The sequence below is a fragment of the Aulonocara stuartgranti genome (genome assembly GCF_965226115.1).
Source record: "Aulonocara stuartgranti genome assembly, chromosome: 22".
NCBI classification, from domain to species: Eukaryota; Metazoa; Chordata; class Actinopteri; order Cichliformes; family Cichlidae; genus Aulonocara; species Aulonocara stuartgranti.
Window position 1 is genome coordinate 21,485,604 of NC_138957.1, and position 17,852 is coordinate 21,503,455.

General features: G+C 41.5%; 1 protein-coding gene across 4 annotated transcripts in view; it reads left to right on the plus strand.

Moving 5' to 3' along the window:
- Positions 1-17,852, plus strand: part of LOC309699461 (ras/Rap GTPase-activating protein SynGAP-like) — a 57,512-nt gene that overhangs the window by 25,867 nt on the left and 13,793 nt on the right. For all 4 annotated transcript variants that reach the window (XM_082522474.1, XM_082522476.1, XM_082522475.1 and 1 more), the window contains 10 exons: positions 7-342; positions 3,692-3,836; positions 4,631-4,775; positions 5,162-5,398; positions 8,669-8,870; positions 9,701-9,891; positions 11,968-12,172; positions 12,570-13,148; positions 16,526-17,044; positions 17,139-17,300. In XM_082522474.1, the coding sequence (XP_082378600.1) occupies positions 7-342; positions 3,692-3,836; positions 4,631-4,775; positions 5,162-5,398; positions 8,669-8,870; positions 9,701-9,891; positions 11,968-12,172; positions 12,570-13,148; positions 16,526-17,044; positions 17,139-17,300 (2,721 nt within the window). The remainder of the gene's footprint in view (positions 1-6; positions 343-3,691; positions 3,837-4,630; positions 4,776-5,161; positions 5,399-8,668; positions 8,871-9,700; positions 9,892-11,967; positions 12,173-12,569; positions 13,149-16,525; positions 17,045-17,138; positions 17,301-17,852) is intronic.

Genomic DNA, 17,852 nt, shown 5'->3' on the forward strand with positions numbered 1-17,852 from the left:
ATCTAGGAAAAAAGCACATACATTGGCCTTGTTAGCATCCCCATATCCAGCATCACCGGCAGGCAGTTCGTCGAGCAGTGGTACCCGGTGATTCAGTCCAGTGTTCTGGCCAAAAGTGGCGGTGTTGGAAGTACCAAAGTTATCAACGCCTCACTACGCATCAAGTCTCGCTACCAGACAATGAACATCCTCCCGATGGAGCTGTACAAGGAGTTTGCGGAGTACATTACCAACAACTACCGAACACTGTGTGGGGTTCTGGAGCCTCTGTTGAGTGTGAAGAGCAAAGAGGAGGTGGCATTTGCACTGGTGCACATCCTTCAAAGCACGGGGAAGACAAAGGTAAAGAGAGGTCAAATTATGGCTTGTTGGTGTATCTTAAATAATTTATTTTCTTGTCTCCCTCTTTTCTGTTTGATTTGTGTTTTTTAATTTGCAAGAATTTTACAGAAGTACGGTTAGGTCCAAAGGTTTCTGGACAGTGGCACATTTTATTGTGTTTTTTCCTCTTTACAACAGCTCAGTGGATTTTAAATCAATCAACAATCAAGACTGCAGACTTCGAGCTTTAATTCAAGGGATTTTATAAAAAAAAAAGATTTAAATGAACAATTTAGGAATTACAGATATTACAGTGTGTTTGTGTGTACAGTGTCTATTTATGTCTGTCTCCACGTTGGGTGAGTGCTGAGTAAGTGCATATGAGAGCATGAGGGTGGGAATGGATGTCTGTATCTGTGTGTGCCTGTTGGTTTGTGTCTATGTGTTAGGTTGGGTATCAGACGCCACCTCTCTGGGGACATCTCAGGCCCTCCAAGGTATGGAGGCCTATCTCCCCCCACCACTTCCCCTGCCAGTTGCAGATGCCCTCAGACATCGGTGCATTGGTGGTTCTTTGTGTCCGGGGATGGGCGTCCAGGTACCCACCGGCTCACTCCTGGTGGCTGCTTGTCGGGGCCTGGAGCCTGGGGCTCGCTCTGGCTCCTTCGGGGGTGGGGTGCCCTCGGCCTCTCGGCCTGGGGCTCGGTCACTCTGGCACAGCTGGCTGCCGGCGGAGCTCACGGGCACGTCACTGCAACCCCCCCTGGCTTCTGCTCCGCGGTTGCTGAGCGACCCCTCATCTGGGGCTCTCCTCAGCTCTTTCCAGGATAGTGGCACGGTTGCCCCTCCCTTGGTCTCCTTTGCTCTTGGGGCCTCTGGATGTCTGGAGTCTTGATCTCCTCCATGCGTGCTTCATGCCCAGGAGGACGGGGCTGTGGCCCCCCACACCCTCTAGCAGATCATTACATGAAGGAACCTTTTAAATACAAGCGCGCTCATGCTCACAGGTGTACACACGGGTGCTCACACACACAAACTACACCCTTTTTGGCTCCTACCTCAAAGCACACTGTGCTTATTTACTTTAGTTGTTACGTGTGTTAGAAGCTCCAAAAATGAGCAAGCATAAGGATTTGAGCAAGTTTGACAAACTGTGGCCAAACTGTTTTGGCTAGATGAGTGGGTCAGAGCATTTCCAGAGCTGCAGCACTTGTGAGGTGTTCCTAGTCTGCAGTGGTCAATATCTACAGAAGTGGGCCAAGAAAGAACAGTGATGAACCAGCGGCAGGTTCATGGGCAGCCAAGGGTCAGTTATTTGTAATGTTAATGTTGATGTTGGTTCTGATAATACATTTCTAGGATACACTGTATAACCACAGACCAGTCAGGGTACCCATGCTGACCCCTGTCCACTGTTGAAACGCCAACAATGGGCATGTTAGCATCAGAACTCGACCACGGAGCAATGGAAGAGCGTGCCCTGGTCTGATGAGTCATGTGTTCTTTCACCTCATGTGTATGACCAGGTGCGTGTGGTCTTTTACCTGGCCAGCTGAAGCAATGTGATGCTTTAGGCCAGGGGTCAGCAACCAAAGAGCCATTTGGGCCCGGTTTCCACGCAAAACAAAACACTGGGAGCCGCAAATACTTTTTGACATCTAAAATGAAGATCCTGTATATATTGTTTTTTACCTTTATGCTTTGTGTGAACAAATAAAGAGTGTTGCTTATGAAATCTATGAAGTGCTAAAGAGAAAATTACATTTTATTTATGCAATGAACACATTTTGAACTCTTAAAGAAATATAATAAAAAGGAAAGACACCCAGCTGAACTAAAATGATCCATGTAGCAAAGAAAAACTTGTGTACTGCCACCCTTATATCGCCTTTGAGCTTTTGGAGCGTAGCAGAGCCTTGACCTCAATTAAAAAAATAATTGGTGTAAAGCACTCTGCTACTAAAAAATTGAAAAATAAATATTTGCAAAATTCTGCATAAATATTTATTTATTTACTTATATTTATTTTACATGGTAAATGTGTGTGGCGAGGCTTAGTTTGCAGTGCCGCTGCATGGGAGTCGGACGCACCTGAGCGGCACCCGCAATCACGCCTCGCCACCTTAAAGTCTGTGCTCTCTTTGCTGTTGTGTTGTTGGGCTGTGAGCTGAAAAGCTACAGCCGGCTTTATGCGTACAGCAACCGTGTGTGAAAAGTGGTCAATAAAGAGATGCTGAAAAGCATGTTCATGGAAACATCGTCGGGTCTGCCGTGATATGTTTACAATGGGACTTCTGCTCCTGAACCTCTGCGCACAGTGAAGTCACTTTCATCTTTACGCAGGACTGTAAGCTGTCATCTGTGAGGCGTGAGCGGTGTTTGTTTTTAACATAGTTCGCGGTGGAGCTGCTGACATAATGTGGATCCAAAGATCCATAATTGGCCTACCTGGGGTTGAAAGTCTCAGTAAATGCACAGCGTTTCGGCGGGTACACCGGCTTCCGCGAGTGTGACGCTTATTTTGAGCGACGAAAAATAATAAAATATAATTTTATTTTTATATTTCAGTATCACAATAATCTTCCAATTTAGAACTACACGTTTAAAAAGAACTAATACAAAAAATACACTTCAGCTAAATACTTGTCATTTATTTTCCCAAACCACGCGGAGCCGCAGTATAAGGACTAAAGAGCCGCAGGTTGCCGACCCCTGCTTTAGGCAATGTTCTGGTGGAAAACCTTGGGTCGTCCCATCCACGTGGATGTACCGCCTACCTAAGCATTGTTGCAGACCATGTACACTCTTTCAAGGAAATGGTATTTCTTGATGGCTCTTTCAGTAGGATGTGCACCCTGCCACAAAGCAACAATGGTTCAGGAATGGTTTGAGGTGTTCACCTAGCCTCAAAAGATCCAAGATCTGTGGGTGTGTGCTGGAGAAATAAGGACAATCCATGGAGGCCCCATCTCGCTACCTAAAGGACTGAAAGGATCTGTTGCTAATATCTTGGTGCCAGATTTCACAGCACACCTTTAGGGGTCTAGCGAAATCTATGCTTCAATGGGTTAAGGCAGTTTTGACAGTAAAATGGGGACCAACACAATATTAGGCAGGTGGTCATAATGTTATGCCTGCTTGGCATATGAGGCATTTTCAGAGCCTAAAAAGTAATTAGATCATTAATTGACAAGCAATACTTTTGTTAAACTCCTTGAATTAAAGCTTAATTTTCAATGCATGCACAGTATGATTGTTTGATTTCAGATCTGCTGTGGTGGTGTACAGAGGCAAAACTACGAAACAAAAGTGTCTTATAGACTTAACTGTATGTGTACTCAGCTGCACTGTAAGTGTAATCTCTTCTCAGGAGTTCCTGTCAGACATGGCGATGTGTGAGGTGGATCGATTCATGGAGCGAGAGCACTTGATCTTTCGGGAAAACACACTCGCTACAAAGGCCGTGGAAGAGTACCTCAAACTGATAGGTCACAGATACCTCAAGGAGGCTATAGGTAAGGCTGCTTTATCAGTGCCCTGCTGACTGAATGAAGGTGTGTGTGCTTGAAGCTCTAAGTAAATACCTTTTTACTTCTTACTAAAATAGGCCAAGTTCATGCATAAGTAGCATCTGGCATTTAGTGTAACCGATTGTGCCATTGTTTGATGTTGTGCTTGTTTTTGTGACATGCACAATTACTCCCGTTTGTCGTGGCTCAATTTCAGAAATGCAGTCTCTATGAAAAATAGTCTGTCGCATCAGCAGAGACAAATTATATTTTAATAGGATTTCTGTGGCACAACATTAAATGCAAATGTCTTTTTTGTTAGCTTACATCTCAAAATACAAATGAATGGGGTGTCCGGTGTAAGACAAGTGTAACTAATGCAAGTCTAGTTAGACTAGCTGATTTTCTTTTTATAAAAACTAGCTAAAATCAAACACATTTAGACATCTCCACTTTCATCCTATTTTTCATTATTTAAATGAAGAATGGTGAGAATTTAAGCTGTGCATCTCTGTGTGTGCGTGCAGCACCACTTTTATTAATCCTTGAAATAAAACAATCTGTAAAGTAAAAACTATGCATATTTTATATTTATGTTTTTAAGATTCAGCCATTATTAAAGCAGTGTTATATTCACAGTTTTACATTTATTTACTTTAGTTGCGCCATTTTCTAGGGAAAAGGAAACAAATGTACAGTATGTGCAGTTGTGTGCAGGTTCAGTTGTCATTGCGGCTTCTTTTTGTATATAGTTTTTTTTTTCCTATAAAAGTAAAGACTACGTAATCTACATTTTGTAGGTGACTTTATTCGAGCCTTATATGAGTCTGAGGAGAACTGCGAGGTGGACCCCATGCGTGTCCCACCATCAGTCCTCGCTGACCATCAAGCCAACCTTCGAATGTGCTGCGAGCTCCTACTCTGCAAGATTATCAACTCTCTCTGGTCAGTCTTGTGCCCTCAGAAAGCTCTGTATGTGCAGAACTGTTCTCATTGCATATTAATTGGTGCCTGAAAGTAACAGAGGACTGAAACTTTCAGTCTGCCGTACATTTTGCCCAGACGAGTCATGTTCTCAATTTCCTTGAAAGCTGCAGAATTAAGTAGAAGTCAGTTAAAAAGGATATTAAACATTTTTTAAACTGAGGAAAAGAAACTGAATTATTAAAATAAACCCTGAACAAATACATTGTTTTGAGCAAGGAAAACTGCTCTTTTCTGTATGTTTTAAGTCTCCTGACCTTGAATTCCCAAGGGTTTCGCATAAGCTATAGCATTTTGTCTTGCTGTTCTCCCTGACAGTGGGAAATAAAATCATGTTCTTGTTTCAGCATATTTCCCCGGGAGCTGAAAGAAGTTTTTGCCTCATGGAGAGCCAGATGTGCTGAGCGCGGAAGAGAGGATCTCGCTGACAGCCTCATCAGCTCCTCTCTGTTTCTTCGCTTCATGTGCCCAGCCATCATGTCACCCTCCCTGTTCAACTTAATGCAGGAGTATCCCGCTGAACGCACGTCCCGCACACTCACGCTCATAGCCAAGGTGATGCAGAACCTGGCCAGCTTCAGCAAGTGAGTGTCTGTATTCACCTGCCCTCTTACGCCAGCTGTGACGTTACACTCATTTGATTCAGTTCAGTTTTAAATCTGCAGGCGTCTGACACTTGTGCTAGGTGGGATGGGTGTCACAGACTGACATCACGCAAATAGAGATTTGCAGTTTTGACTGCCAGGTTATAAGCTGTTACTCACCGACGTTGAACTCTGAGCCACCGCTCTGCACTCAAAGAATTGTCTTGAACATCATAACGAATTCCCCTGGTGTAACTAGGCCCCTGTGATTAGGACATCAAAATCGCACACAGTGGTAATTTATTTGACGGCTTTAAAGAACTGTTTAGGATGTGCTCTCAAGGTCACACCTGTTATACCAAAAATAACTTTTAAGATGAAACTCAGGCTTATTCTTAATTATCCCTTCTAACAGTTACAGACCTGAAACAATTAACTGATTAAACTTAACCTTCTGGATGGGCACTTTTTTGTCAAACAAGTTACAGAAAAAAAATCTAAACAACACTCTGATAAAAGAGACTCACTTTGGTGACACTGAGATGATGAAAGTAATTTCTTCCAGTCATACTCTGAGTTTTTAACTCCACACGTACATATAATAAAACATCAAAAGTAGCCAATCACATTTTATATAAAAGAGTATCTTTGAAGAGACCTTAGTTATGAACTAATCCAGTACAAATATTTTCAGGTGAACTTGATCAGAAAATTGCAGGCCATTAATTTGGAGTGTCTTAAAGTGCACACTAGGATTCCTGTTATAAGTTTTTAAAGTGTGTGTGCAACATATTCATATAACAATAAAAATCCACCCTTTTCTCCTCCTCACTTGCCTCCATAATTTTCTTCAAAACTGCTTTGATCCTTCGCTCATACCGAGAGTGCTAGCTTGTGGCTGCCTTAGCTAAAGCTAATGCTCTGGATAGCATTAGCTTTAGCTGCTTTGCCTTCATTAGTGTCTTTAAGATGTCTAAGTTCACCGGGGGTTTGATTAGGTGTGTAATTATGTTTGTTGTTTTGAACATTTTTATGATGATCCCTCGCTGTTTACTTGCTTACTGAACTTCTCGCTCAGAGTGAAGAACGTGCTAATGGCTACAGCCAAACTGTAACAACACCTGGCTGCTTATAGCATGTGGCTGTGGGTGTGTGAGCGACTATTTGCCTGCTGTGCTTTGTTGTGCATCCATGAAACAGGCAGGCTCGTAATACGACATACGTAAGGCTGACCAGTCTGGACCGAGCGTACTGAAAATCAGACGATCAAGCAGAATATCTTCAGTTCTTGTACTTATTAAAATTTGATGCCAGCAACATGGTTTAAACAAAGCTGGATCAGAACACTTTTGTAATAAGATACAAAGTAAAATCATTTAACAGTAGTGTTTGTTGAGTTAAAATAAGAATTTAGGTATTTAATATGTCTACTGTATAAAATGTTTTAAAAGGTTCAGAGAAACAAGGGAAATCTCCTTCTGTGAGGTTTAAGGTCACCAACTAATGCAACATTAAAAACTGTGATTCTGTCACTACACTCAACAACCAGGGATGTCAAATTCATTTTATATCGTGCGCCACATACAGCACACTTTCATTCAAGACCAGTAAAACTCCCCTTTCTGTCAGTGTAATGAAGTTTAACTACAGATTTAATCCCTGATATATCTTGATATAAGAACAAGCACTGCAATTTCAACAGCACATCTCAGTTTTTCTACACGATAACGAGATGCTGCTGTAGTAAATTAAAATAAATCAGTATGCTTGTTTGGGCTTAAAATGTAAGAAATAAATATGAAAAATTACAGAAAAAGCTTTAGTAGTTAATTCCCCAGACTGCCCTATAATTATGAAACAGAAAATTTAAAAATCACTTAAAAGAAAAAAAAGTGGACACACTGTAAAATACAAAATAAAACAAAAGACCTCCGGGAAATTTTTTATTTAAATTTTTGGACTTTTCTCTCATTTAATTTTTTACCTCTACTAAATCACTCTGAGACCCTGGGATGGTCTCTATCAGTGGATAAAGCTGTAAAACCTATTAAAATACATGTAAAAGTCCAAAATTTATGCTTTCCTTGACATTTTCCATCAGTGCCCAGTGGGCTGGATTTCAGCCTGTGCTGGGCCAATTCTGGCCCTCGGGCCTTATGTTTGATACCCCTGCTCTAAACATCTATGCATCCACAAACACATGTTAGCTCTTTCCCGCTTGGTTGCCTATTAAGGGTAACCCTTTTTTTTCTTTCCTGAAGGGAGGGGTTTCCGGCCCACTTCCAGAACTTCCAGTTTACTTACTGAAGCTACGCTCGGAAAAACTCGGAACCAATTGCAATGGTCGTTAAACCACATCTTTATTGATACACATGTTGAGGTGTCTTAATCCGTCATTAACTGCACCAATTAAAGGGAAAACATAAATGAGACAAAGAAGAAAACTGTCATGTGGTCTGATTAAAAACTTTTTTTTGGAGACTATGAAAGAAGCCAAAAGAGAGAGTCTTGGTTTTGGTATAAAGTTAAAAAGCCAGCATCCGTGATGGTATGGGGGTGAAATAGTACACTTCTGTAAAAGCTTCCTGAATGCTACATGCAGCTTTTGGGAGCAAACCCATGCTACCATTCAGATATAATCTTTTTAGGGAAGGTCTAGTTTTTGTTTGTTTGAATATTATTAATTTTTTTTTTTTTACAATAAGACAATGACAAAACACATTAAGCATGTATTAGAGCATTAGAGCAGCATGGCTCTGTAGTACAAGAATCCAGTTGCAAAACCGGTGATTGCAGTCCAGACTCGTCACCCGCTGAGAACATTTGATGCATTTCAAAATGAAAAATGCTACAAAGGTGCTCTGACTTGCTGAGCAGCTGAATTCCTACATCAAGCAAGAATAGGAAAATGGTTAGCAAATGCTCACAGTGTGCCGTTATAAGAAAAAAGTGATGCAATGTAGTGGTAAACATACCCCTGTCCTGGCTCTTTTGACACATGTTGCAAACATAAAATACAACATTTGCATTTATTTAAACATTAGAGTTAAGTGATTTGCGCATTATTTGGTGCAGCGTGCTGTAACACACTCATAATATCAGAATTACAGAACAACAAGAAAGTCAACGAGCCTTTTGAGTGTATTTCATATAAAACTGTAACAGCTCAAACCCTACGCTTTAGATCCGCTAACAGAGCGCGCAGCGTGTTTCCAAATTCATCTCTTGTCTTCACGTGTCCTACAAATGTTGCCTGTGATGTGTGTGCAGATTTGGACCCAAGGAGGAATACATGTATTTCATGAATGAGTTCCTGGAAATGGAGTGGGGCTCCATGCAGCAGTTTCTCTATGAGATTTCCAATTTGGACACTGGAGGAAACGCAGGAGGGTTCGAGGGCTACATTGACCTCGGAAGAGAGTTATCCATGCTCCACAGCTTACTGTGGGAAGTCATGGGCCAGCTTAGCAAGGTAGGTGGAATAACTCGATGAGTTCAAATAAACATTTGGTGTCTGTTTGAAAGTTGTTGTTAGTGGAAAGTGAACCATAGTTTTCTGACAAACACAGGAGAGCAATCAGCTTTCTAAAAACTGAGATATAATTGGTTTTATAATTAAACTCCAACTTCCTCTCACAGTCCACAGACATGCATCGGGTTAAGTGAACTGGCCATATGTGTGAATATGAGCATGAATTGTTGTCTATCTTTGTGTGTTAGCCCTACAAGACTTGTCATCTGTCCACCTCTCGCCCTGTGGTGGCCCTCTGAATCCGTAAACATGTCAGGAATTCTGCAATGCTCAATTTCCTGATAGTTAGCTAGCTGAATGGAGCTGTCAATAAGACCCCTGAGTGAAAGGATGCAAGTTATAAATGAAAGCTGGAACACACGATTAAAAACCCCCAAAAGACTGATGTGATGTGTGGACTGACTGCATGTTTAATAAAGTAGAATATGAGTCAGTTTCATTGAATCTCTAATAAATATTTATTATAGCTTTAAGATATTTGTATGGCAATTTCCTGTCTCTGCGCCCTTTTTTAAAATCACTCCCTGTCAAGCCTTCACCAGCAGTATAATGAATTAAAACCTAGCTCATCAATACACAAGATAATTCCTTTTACCTTTTTATCTCGTCTTTTTTCCGGTTGGATCTTTCTCCCAGTTGGCAGTGCTGCTAAAACATGGTCAATAAAATAGCCTGCAGCGGGAAAATAAAAAAAGAGTGTGGGAACTGCTGTTTGCAACCATTTGAGCTTTTTGTCTATTCTTGATTTTGAAAACCTGTCCGTTCTGCAGGATGCTATACTCAAACTTGGACCCCTGCCTCGACTGCTGAACGACATCAGCGTCGCTCTGAGGAACCCGCAGCTTCACATGCCGACAAATCACCAGCCGGACCGACCGAAGGACAGACTCTTCTCCCGCCCGTCCTTCAATCGTCTTATGTCCTCTGATTTCCAAAGTCTTATGATGCGTGACTTAAACAGGTACCTTCTTGTGTTTGTGTTTTTTCTTGCCAGCGATTCTGGACATGAAAATATATTTGCATACACCCAAAGGGAACAAAGCCACAGCAGGATCAGTCCCCGCTGTGACTCTATCAAGACAATATATATTATGCTCACTCAACCCACATAAAGACAGTTTCACAAGGGTGTAATTAGCGACAACACATAAAAAGGCCAAGAATACATAATAAGAGAGTTTTTATTAGCTCAGGACTACACGGGTGTATTTCTAAGAGCCTCTAATGCTAATGCTAATGCACCTCTTCAGGCTTTTAAAGTATTTTATCAATCAGTAAATGTGGGCACCATCTGTTCCCAGACTCTCCTGCCTAAGCTTTTTTCCCTGTGTGCTTTCATTCATGCTAGCGCTGTCAGATTGTCAAGAGACTGTTGTGCCATGACTGCCTGTCTAAATGGCCCTTTAACGTGAATAACAGTGATTACATTTTGTGGCGCATATTTTGTGTTTGTTAAACGCAAAGTGCAGTCATGTGAAAAGAACATTTGCACATGACTGTGCAATAAGTACTGCTACTTACACAGGAGGGTAAGTAGCAGTCAGCTGCTGCTAATCAGAGGTACCTGATTGACTGATTATCAGCAAGTGTGATCAGCTTTATGAAAGTTTGTTGGTCTGGAGCATTCAGGTGTGTGTTAAACGCAATGCTGGAAACTTATTTTTAGTTTCTCTGCACAAAGAACAAAACAAAAAGTTACATCTTAGTGTCTACAGGCCTCAGTTAGCATGTCAAATGTTAAAATTCATGACAGTACAATTAGAAAAAGATTGAGCAAGAACAAGAAAATGTCCTTTTGACTGATGAGACCAGAATGAGATGTTTAAATGTAATGCACAGCCCCACATTTGGAGAAAACCAAACACAGCATCTCTGCAAAAAGAACCTCATACCAACTGTTAAGCACGACAGTGGAGTGGTGATGATTTGGGTTTGTCCTGTGGACACATGTCCTGGGCACCTTGCAGTCAGTGAATCAACCATGAACTCGTCTGTATACCAAAATATTCTAGATTTGAAAACGAAATTGGGTCATGCAACATAACAATGAACACTAAGCAGAGCAGTGAATCTCTAAGAGAGTCCAGACCTTAATCAGACTGAAATGCTGTGATGAGACCTTAAAAGAGCCGTGCATGAAGAAATGCCTGCAAACTTCAAAAGAGTGGGCCCAAATTCCTCCACAATGACTGCAATTAAATTCACCTTACCAAACATTTTATTTGTTAGGGACGAGACCAGAACTAAAACTGTAAAAATTCATTTAAAATCTGCTCATTGCAAATTTAAGAGGACAGTGATGAAACACCTGGAAAGTCAACATCAGGAATGACACACCTGCCGGCGTTAACTCCAAGAGGTATCACACTGACAGAAATCATTCGTCGGATTAGATAATTGTTTTTTTTTCTATAGTGTATACTGTACTCTCATAGTTGTAATGCATGACTTGCTACAAGGCCTCTAGTGTCTAGTAGGAAAATAAAATCAGTCCGCCAAAATCGAAAACTAAGACTTTTCCCATAAATACTCCCTACGTATACAGTTTTTATTTATTTATTTTTTTTGTACTTCAGATGGGGTGTGGAAATTATGGTTATAGAGTTCATTTTGTGTGTCACCCATTCTACCCTGCTGGATCACTCACTACTGAAAAACGCACTTTTATTTAGTTTCAAATGTGCGATTTCAAATTCGACTGCTACACTTTGGAAAAAATTTAAGCTATTTATCTGATTATTCAGATTTATTTATTTATATATATATATATATATATATATATATATATATATATATATATATATATATATATATATCTCAGTTTAAATCAATACAAGCAATAAACAGGGGTTACAATATTAAAATACCTCCTTTGTATCAAGGAAAAAAAATTGCCAGCTCTGCAGTTGCTGGACTGCTGAACTGCTCTACCACCTGAGCCAAAGCCACATGACAATCAAATGGGATAATCGAAGATAATGAGCAGAAATATCTTGATGGAGCTCTTTGGTAAGGTGTCTGTTTATTTTTTCTTTAGTTCAATAGACATCTCTCGCCTGCCGTCCCCCACTACTGGAGTGTCAGCTGTAGAATCCCTCACGTCTAACCTGAACATGAGGCGGCACGCTGAACGCGACCTTCGTTCGTCGAGGGAAGTGTTCTATGTGACCCGCCCACCCCTGGCTCGATCAAGCCCTGCGTACTGCACGAGCAGCTCGGACATCACAGAACCTGATCCGAAGGTACTGTGGGTCAGTCACCTTGCATGTGTGATAAATTTCAAAAATCTTTTTTTTCATGGATGCCAGACTGCCACACTTGTTCATACCACCCAGGATAAACAACAAACCACTAATGACTCTATTAGAGTCTGAGAAATTCAGACCCTGTTAACAGTCAGTGGCGTCCCATGTCGGACAACAAATTGGTTGGTTGTTCGTTATTTAAAAGGGACAGTCCACATTAGTAACCATATCTATGAGCTTCAGATTGGTCCCAGAGCTGTTTTTCCCATCTTGACAGATGGTCATCCTAAAAACAACATATAGGCATATATTTTCTTTGCCATGAGCCAAAAAAAGCTATTTATTAGTATCTATGCTTCTCTTTGGTGCTGTATTGTTTTCTTCTGTCTCTCAGGTCCACAGTGTAAACAAAAGTGTGTCTATGATGGACCTTCAGGACTCTCGTATGAACAGCATTTCCAACCTGAACTCCGTGGGAGACATGCTCACCTCCTCTCAGGCCTCCATCGCAGGTCTCGGCCACAGCTTTGGGAACCTCGGCGGTCCTCTTCGTATGGGCGGGCATTTGCCGAGTGGTTCAGCGGGCTCTGGTCTGAGAATAAGCCAGATGGGTCATGTAGGGGGCCCGACCGAATCCATCTCTCAGCAACAGCAGCAGGCAGCAGCAGCTATGCACTTCCCCCTGTCTTTCCAGAACCCACTATTCCATCTGGCCGCCCAGAACTCCCCGGCTCAGTCGGCCCAGCCTCCCCCTCCTCTTCTCCTCGCCCCTGAGCCTGAGAATGGCCATCACGACTACCCACCGGCCTTTGGCAACAGTGCTTTCTCTCGCAGCGAGGACTTGTCCGCCCTGCGGTCACAGAGCAGTCTGGTACAGCCGAGCATCGTCCACTCACACAGCTACAGTGATGATTTCACCCGGCAGAATCAGAGCAATGACTATGCCTGGCACCAGCTGTCGCTGCAGGTTCAGGTAGGAGTCTAATTTTTCCTGACACATAGAATAAGAAAGTTTGATGTTTCTTTGGGTTTCATAAATAACAGCAAAACATATACAGTTAGGCTCATATGTATAGGGACAGTGACTACATTTTTGCAGTTTGCTTCTGAAGACAGCTACAGTGGATTTTAAATTAAACAATCCATAATACGTGATTTAAGTCCAGAGTTTGGGCTTTAATTCAAGGGATTTAACAAATGTATGTCATTAACTGTTTAGGAATTTGCAGCCATTTCTATACATCAAAAAAATTAGACTGGAAAATTTTTAAATATGAGGATTTTTTTTGAGTTTTCAAAAATTATATGGTGGCTCATCTGATGCTTTTTGATTTTTCTGATCTCATATGAAGCAAATCTCTTAGAGGACTTACTATTTAAGCTGCTTTAGCCTGACAACAGTTGTATCTGCAAGCCACTTTGCAACCTCCTCCTTTCATGCCATCTTTATCTGTTGTCATCAGTGTTTTCATTGTTTTACATGCATGTTTTGCGTCTGCTCTCCTTGGAGATGTCAGAGTAGATTTAAAGCATTAAATAGTACTGCACCCCTTTGTTTCTTAAAATAATATATTAATTAAAAAAATTATATTATAAAAGTTATATAAACAATGCATTTATGCTGGCTATTTTTGTTAAAACGGGTATCATTTTGTGTTGTAATACAGCAATGTGCAAATGTCTGGAGTAACACTTTGTTTCTTTATATTTTTGCTTCCAAGGAGCCAGACTTTCATTTTTTTTTTCACTTTTTCTCAAAAATGGTCTTGAACGGTACTTCATCAGGCTTTCTTTGGACTTTGAAAATGGTCAGGTACAAGGACTGAACTGAAAATGAGTGAAAAAGAAACCGGAGGAGTGTTTTGTTTGGTTTTTGTGATTCACTTAACTCTAAACTATGAATCATTAAGGCATAAAAAGGCACCTTACTCAAGGGATAAACCAGTGTTTTCTACACACAACATATAACTTAGCAAAAAAATAATTTAAATGTTATATTTTGCCATTTTGTTACTTTGTTTTTATAGACACATCATTTGTTCCCTGTATTTAAATCAGTGAAAAATGCCAAAGATAACGCAATTTGTCAGGCCCAAAAGCAAAATATTTTTGCAACAACAAGGTGATTCCCAAAGACTGATTAGCTGTAACCTTGGCATATCTTAGCTTGGTGTGCAGTGCGTCCTTAAAAAAAATCTGAGGAAACTGAACAAGAGGACAACAGAAAAAGAAGCGGTAGGCCTAAAAAATTATTTGCAAAAAATGAACAGTATCTGAAGAAACGGGGAAAATATCCAGCAGAGAGCTAACACAGGACCTGAAGGAAGTATCTGGGCCTTCAGTTTAACTACTGTTCATCAGAAATAGTTTCAGTGGAAGGGTGACTGTGAAGAAGCCATTATTAAAGAAAGGAAACATGGAAAAAAGACTTCGGTATGCCAGATTACACAACTGGACTGAAAATCAATGACAACAGGTCCGATTGAGTAAAAAATTTGTAATTTTTTGGTTCAAGTTATCGTCATTATATATGGACGAGCTCAGGGGAGTGACAACCATGAGGGTCTACAGTCATCTGTAAAACATGGTGGAGGCTCTGTCATGGTTTGAGGCTACATTTCTGCCACTGGTGTTGCAGATTTGGTTAAAATTGATAGACATGCAATGTTATCTGGGAACCAGCCTTATTTTTCAGCATGATCCCAAATGCACTGCCAATGCAGTAAAAGCATACCTGGATAGAAAAACTCACAATGGCACACTGTCAGTCATGGATCTTGGCATAAAACAGAATAAAAGGCAGCAGATATCCAAAAAGAGCCGTGAATGTCCATCAAGAAACCTGGAGAACTATTCATGCCGATTACTTAAAGAAATTATAATAAAGCTTTGTCAGTTAGTTAAGGCTGCATTGAAGAATAACCATGGTCATACCGAACACTGACTTTTAAGCTCATTAGAATTATATAGCAGTTTTTACCTCATATATTGCATTTCCATGTATTTCCATGTTTGAATAAATGCTTCGCCAATTTCCCACTTTCCTAGCAAATATAGAGCAACAGGAGGTGATTCAGAACAGTTGCACAAGTTTTTTTGTTTTTTTTTTAATTCCCTAAATATATGATTTAAAATATCACTACTGCGTCTTTTGCATGTTGTGATGAGGACGGCCACAGCCAAGCTCTGTTAAAAAAGATCTGTATTGTTTTGGTTGTTTTTTTTGTAATTCCCAGCCAAATTGCCTAACATACTTGCCATTTATTCTTAGTGTGAGTTTAACACCTCGACTGAGTCACTGAATTCAGATTAGCAGTTGGAGTCCATTAGGTCCTCCTTGCACTTTTGTTTTCGCTGTGTTGAGACTGGTTGTCAGATTGCATATAAAGCTCAAATGTTTTTTTGTTTTGTTTTTTTAAATGGCCCTTTCCTGAGCTGCATGATATGCAAATGCGACAGAAACCTAAGGGTACTTGACAGGCTACAGACAACGCACTGAAGTATCATTCACTCGCCTGCTCTGCTGAACTTTATAGAGCGCTTGACATCCATCACACACTGTGTCCTCATTTCGACGAAGCTGGATACTCGCGGTCGGTCAATAGGGCAGGAAAAAGTGTTGAAATGCAGATACTACGCGGGTAGTTATTAATCAGTCTGTGTCGTAAGATTGAAAACTTGAGTTAAAGCAATTAAGTTAAACTGCCATTTGTTTAATAGAGTTTAGAGATTCTCGCATTTTACAAAAAATGTAAATGAAACGGCTTGTAGTGAACTTTTTGGCTTTTTGGGGCTGTTGATCCATCACAGTGACAAGTTTACTATGACATCTGTGTAAAATGATAGCGTTTAATGACGGTGTCATGTAGTTGAGCTATTTCTGTCCTGATGCGTGGGCTTTAATGGAACAAACATCACAAGCCTCCTGCGTATTAATGCAGATGGTGTAATCAGGAGAGTGCTTTATGAATTCATTACCTTTCCTTCTATCCATCTATCTGTTTATTCATATGCATACGTCTGATGTTTTAGCACTAAATGGCTATTCATGACCATCCACACCTCTCGGGTTAACTGGGGCGGGTGTGTTTATGTCTCCAGTGTCAGAACGAAACATCAGCTTTTGGTGGTTATATACTCACCTGAAGGCCGAACCCAGAAACCCTGGGTTTCAATTAATATGTGTGGCACTGAGGTAGTAGCCATTAAATACAGAGCAAAGTAAAGGTTAAAGACAGGCTGATGTCCAATCAGCTGCTTTTGTGTTTTCACATGCACCTCTGTTCAATAAGTCAGAAAGGTTGAGTGAGTATTATTAATTATTTGCCTTTAATTCTCCTCTTCTCTTAGGAGTCTCTTCAGCAGCAGCACCTGATGGGCGTCACATCTCAGACACCCACAGGCACAGGCACGCCTGCATCTTTGGCCACGCCTCCCACCACAGTCCATCCTGTCCGCCAGACATCCATCGCCGCCCAGCACCTCAAGTCCCAGCGGTCCATTAACACCCCGGCCACTTCCACGCCTCCAAAGGTCCGTCCTCAGAGCAGAAACCTCCTCCTTAACTCTTCTGAAACAAACTCGAGCGGCAGTCAGCCAAAATCCCGGCAGGCTCAGCAGCAGCCACAACAGCAGCAGCAGCAGACGCAGCAGCCGACGGTGCAGACGCAGCAGGACGGGCAGCTGTCGGTGACAGACAGTCCGGCTCCTGGGCTCCCGTACCAGACGAGCTCCGCCAAAGAGAACCAAGTCCCGCCGGCAGGCGCAGAGGAGGCAACGGACACGCCCACAAAAAGCACCAAGAAGCCTCAGCAGTCACAGCTGCAGCCGCCACAGCAGCATCTGCTCAAGCCAGTCGTCAATAAGCAGGTGAGTTTCAAAACAACAAAAATATACACAAGAATCACTGTTAAATGTCATGGGACAGAATCTAACTACTTAGACCAATACGTGCTTGTTTCAGGGTTCTCAGTCCACTTTGAACACCCCGTCCCTGAATGAGCGGACGGTTGCCTGGGTGTCCAACATGCCACATCTCTCTGCTGACATCGAGAGCCTGCGGCCGGACCGTGAGGGCCAACTCAAAGAGTACTCAAAGAGTATGGATGAGTCACGGCTGGAAAGGGTTAGCAATTTTTCCCCCCCCTACACCTCTTCAAATAATACACATAACGTTTGCACCTTTCGTCCACACGTAAATGGCGTTTTCGGTCACTGAAAACGGAGATTTTTAAAAACTCCGGCCAGGGTGGATATTTTTGAAAACTCAGTTTTTGCATTTACGTGTGGATGAGAAAAACAGAAAACGCAGCATCAAAGGTGTGCACCTTTTTTGACGTCACACTGTGCGCCACGTTATTGTTTTAGTGAAATGAATTTCTACAATACTGTTACTGTTAATTGTACTCTCTGCAGTTTTTAAATGCTTACATATACACACAGTTACTGTCCCTCCACACATACCACTCGGTTCTGCTTCTATGCTCCATCCTTGTTTACTATTTCCCACCGAGGCTTCTAGACTTCTGATTGGCCAACATTTCTACACGGTTAGGAATATATCACCACCTGTTGCTTTGGCATGTTCCTAGCAGCGTTTTCCTTCATTTCTGCGTTTACGTGTGGACGGGATTATTTTTTTAAAACGAAAACGGAAAATCTCCGTTTTCAAAAATAC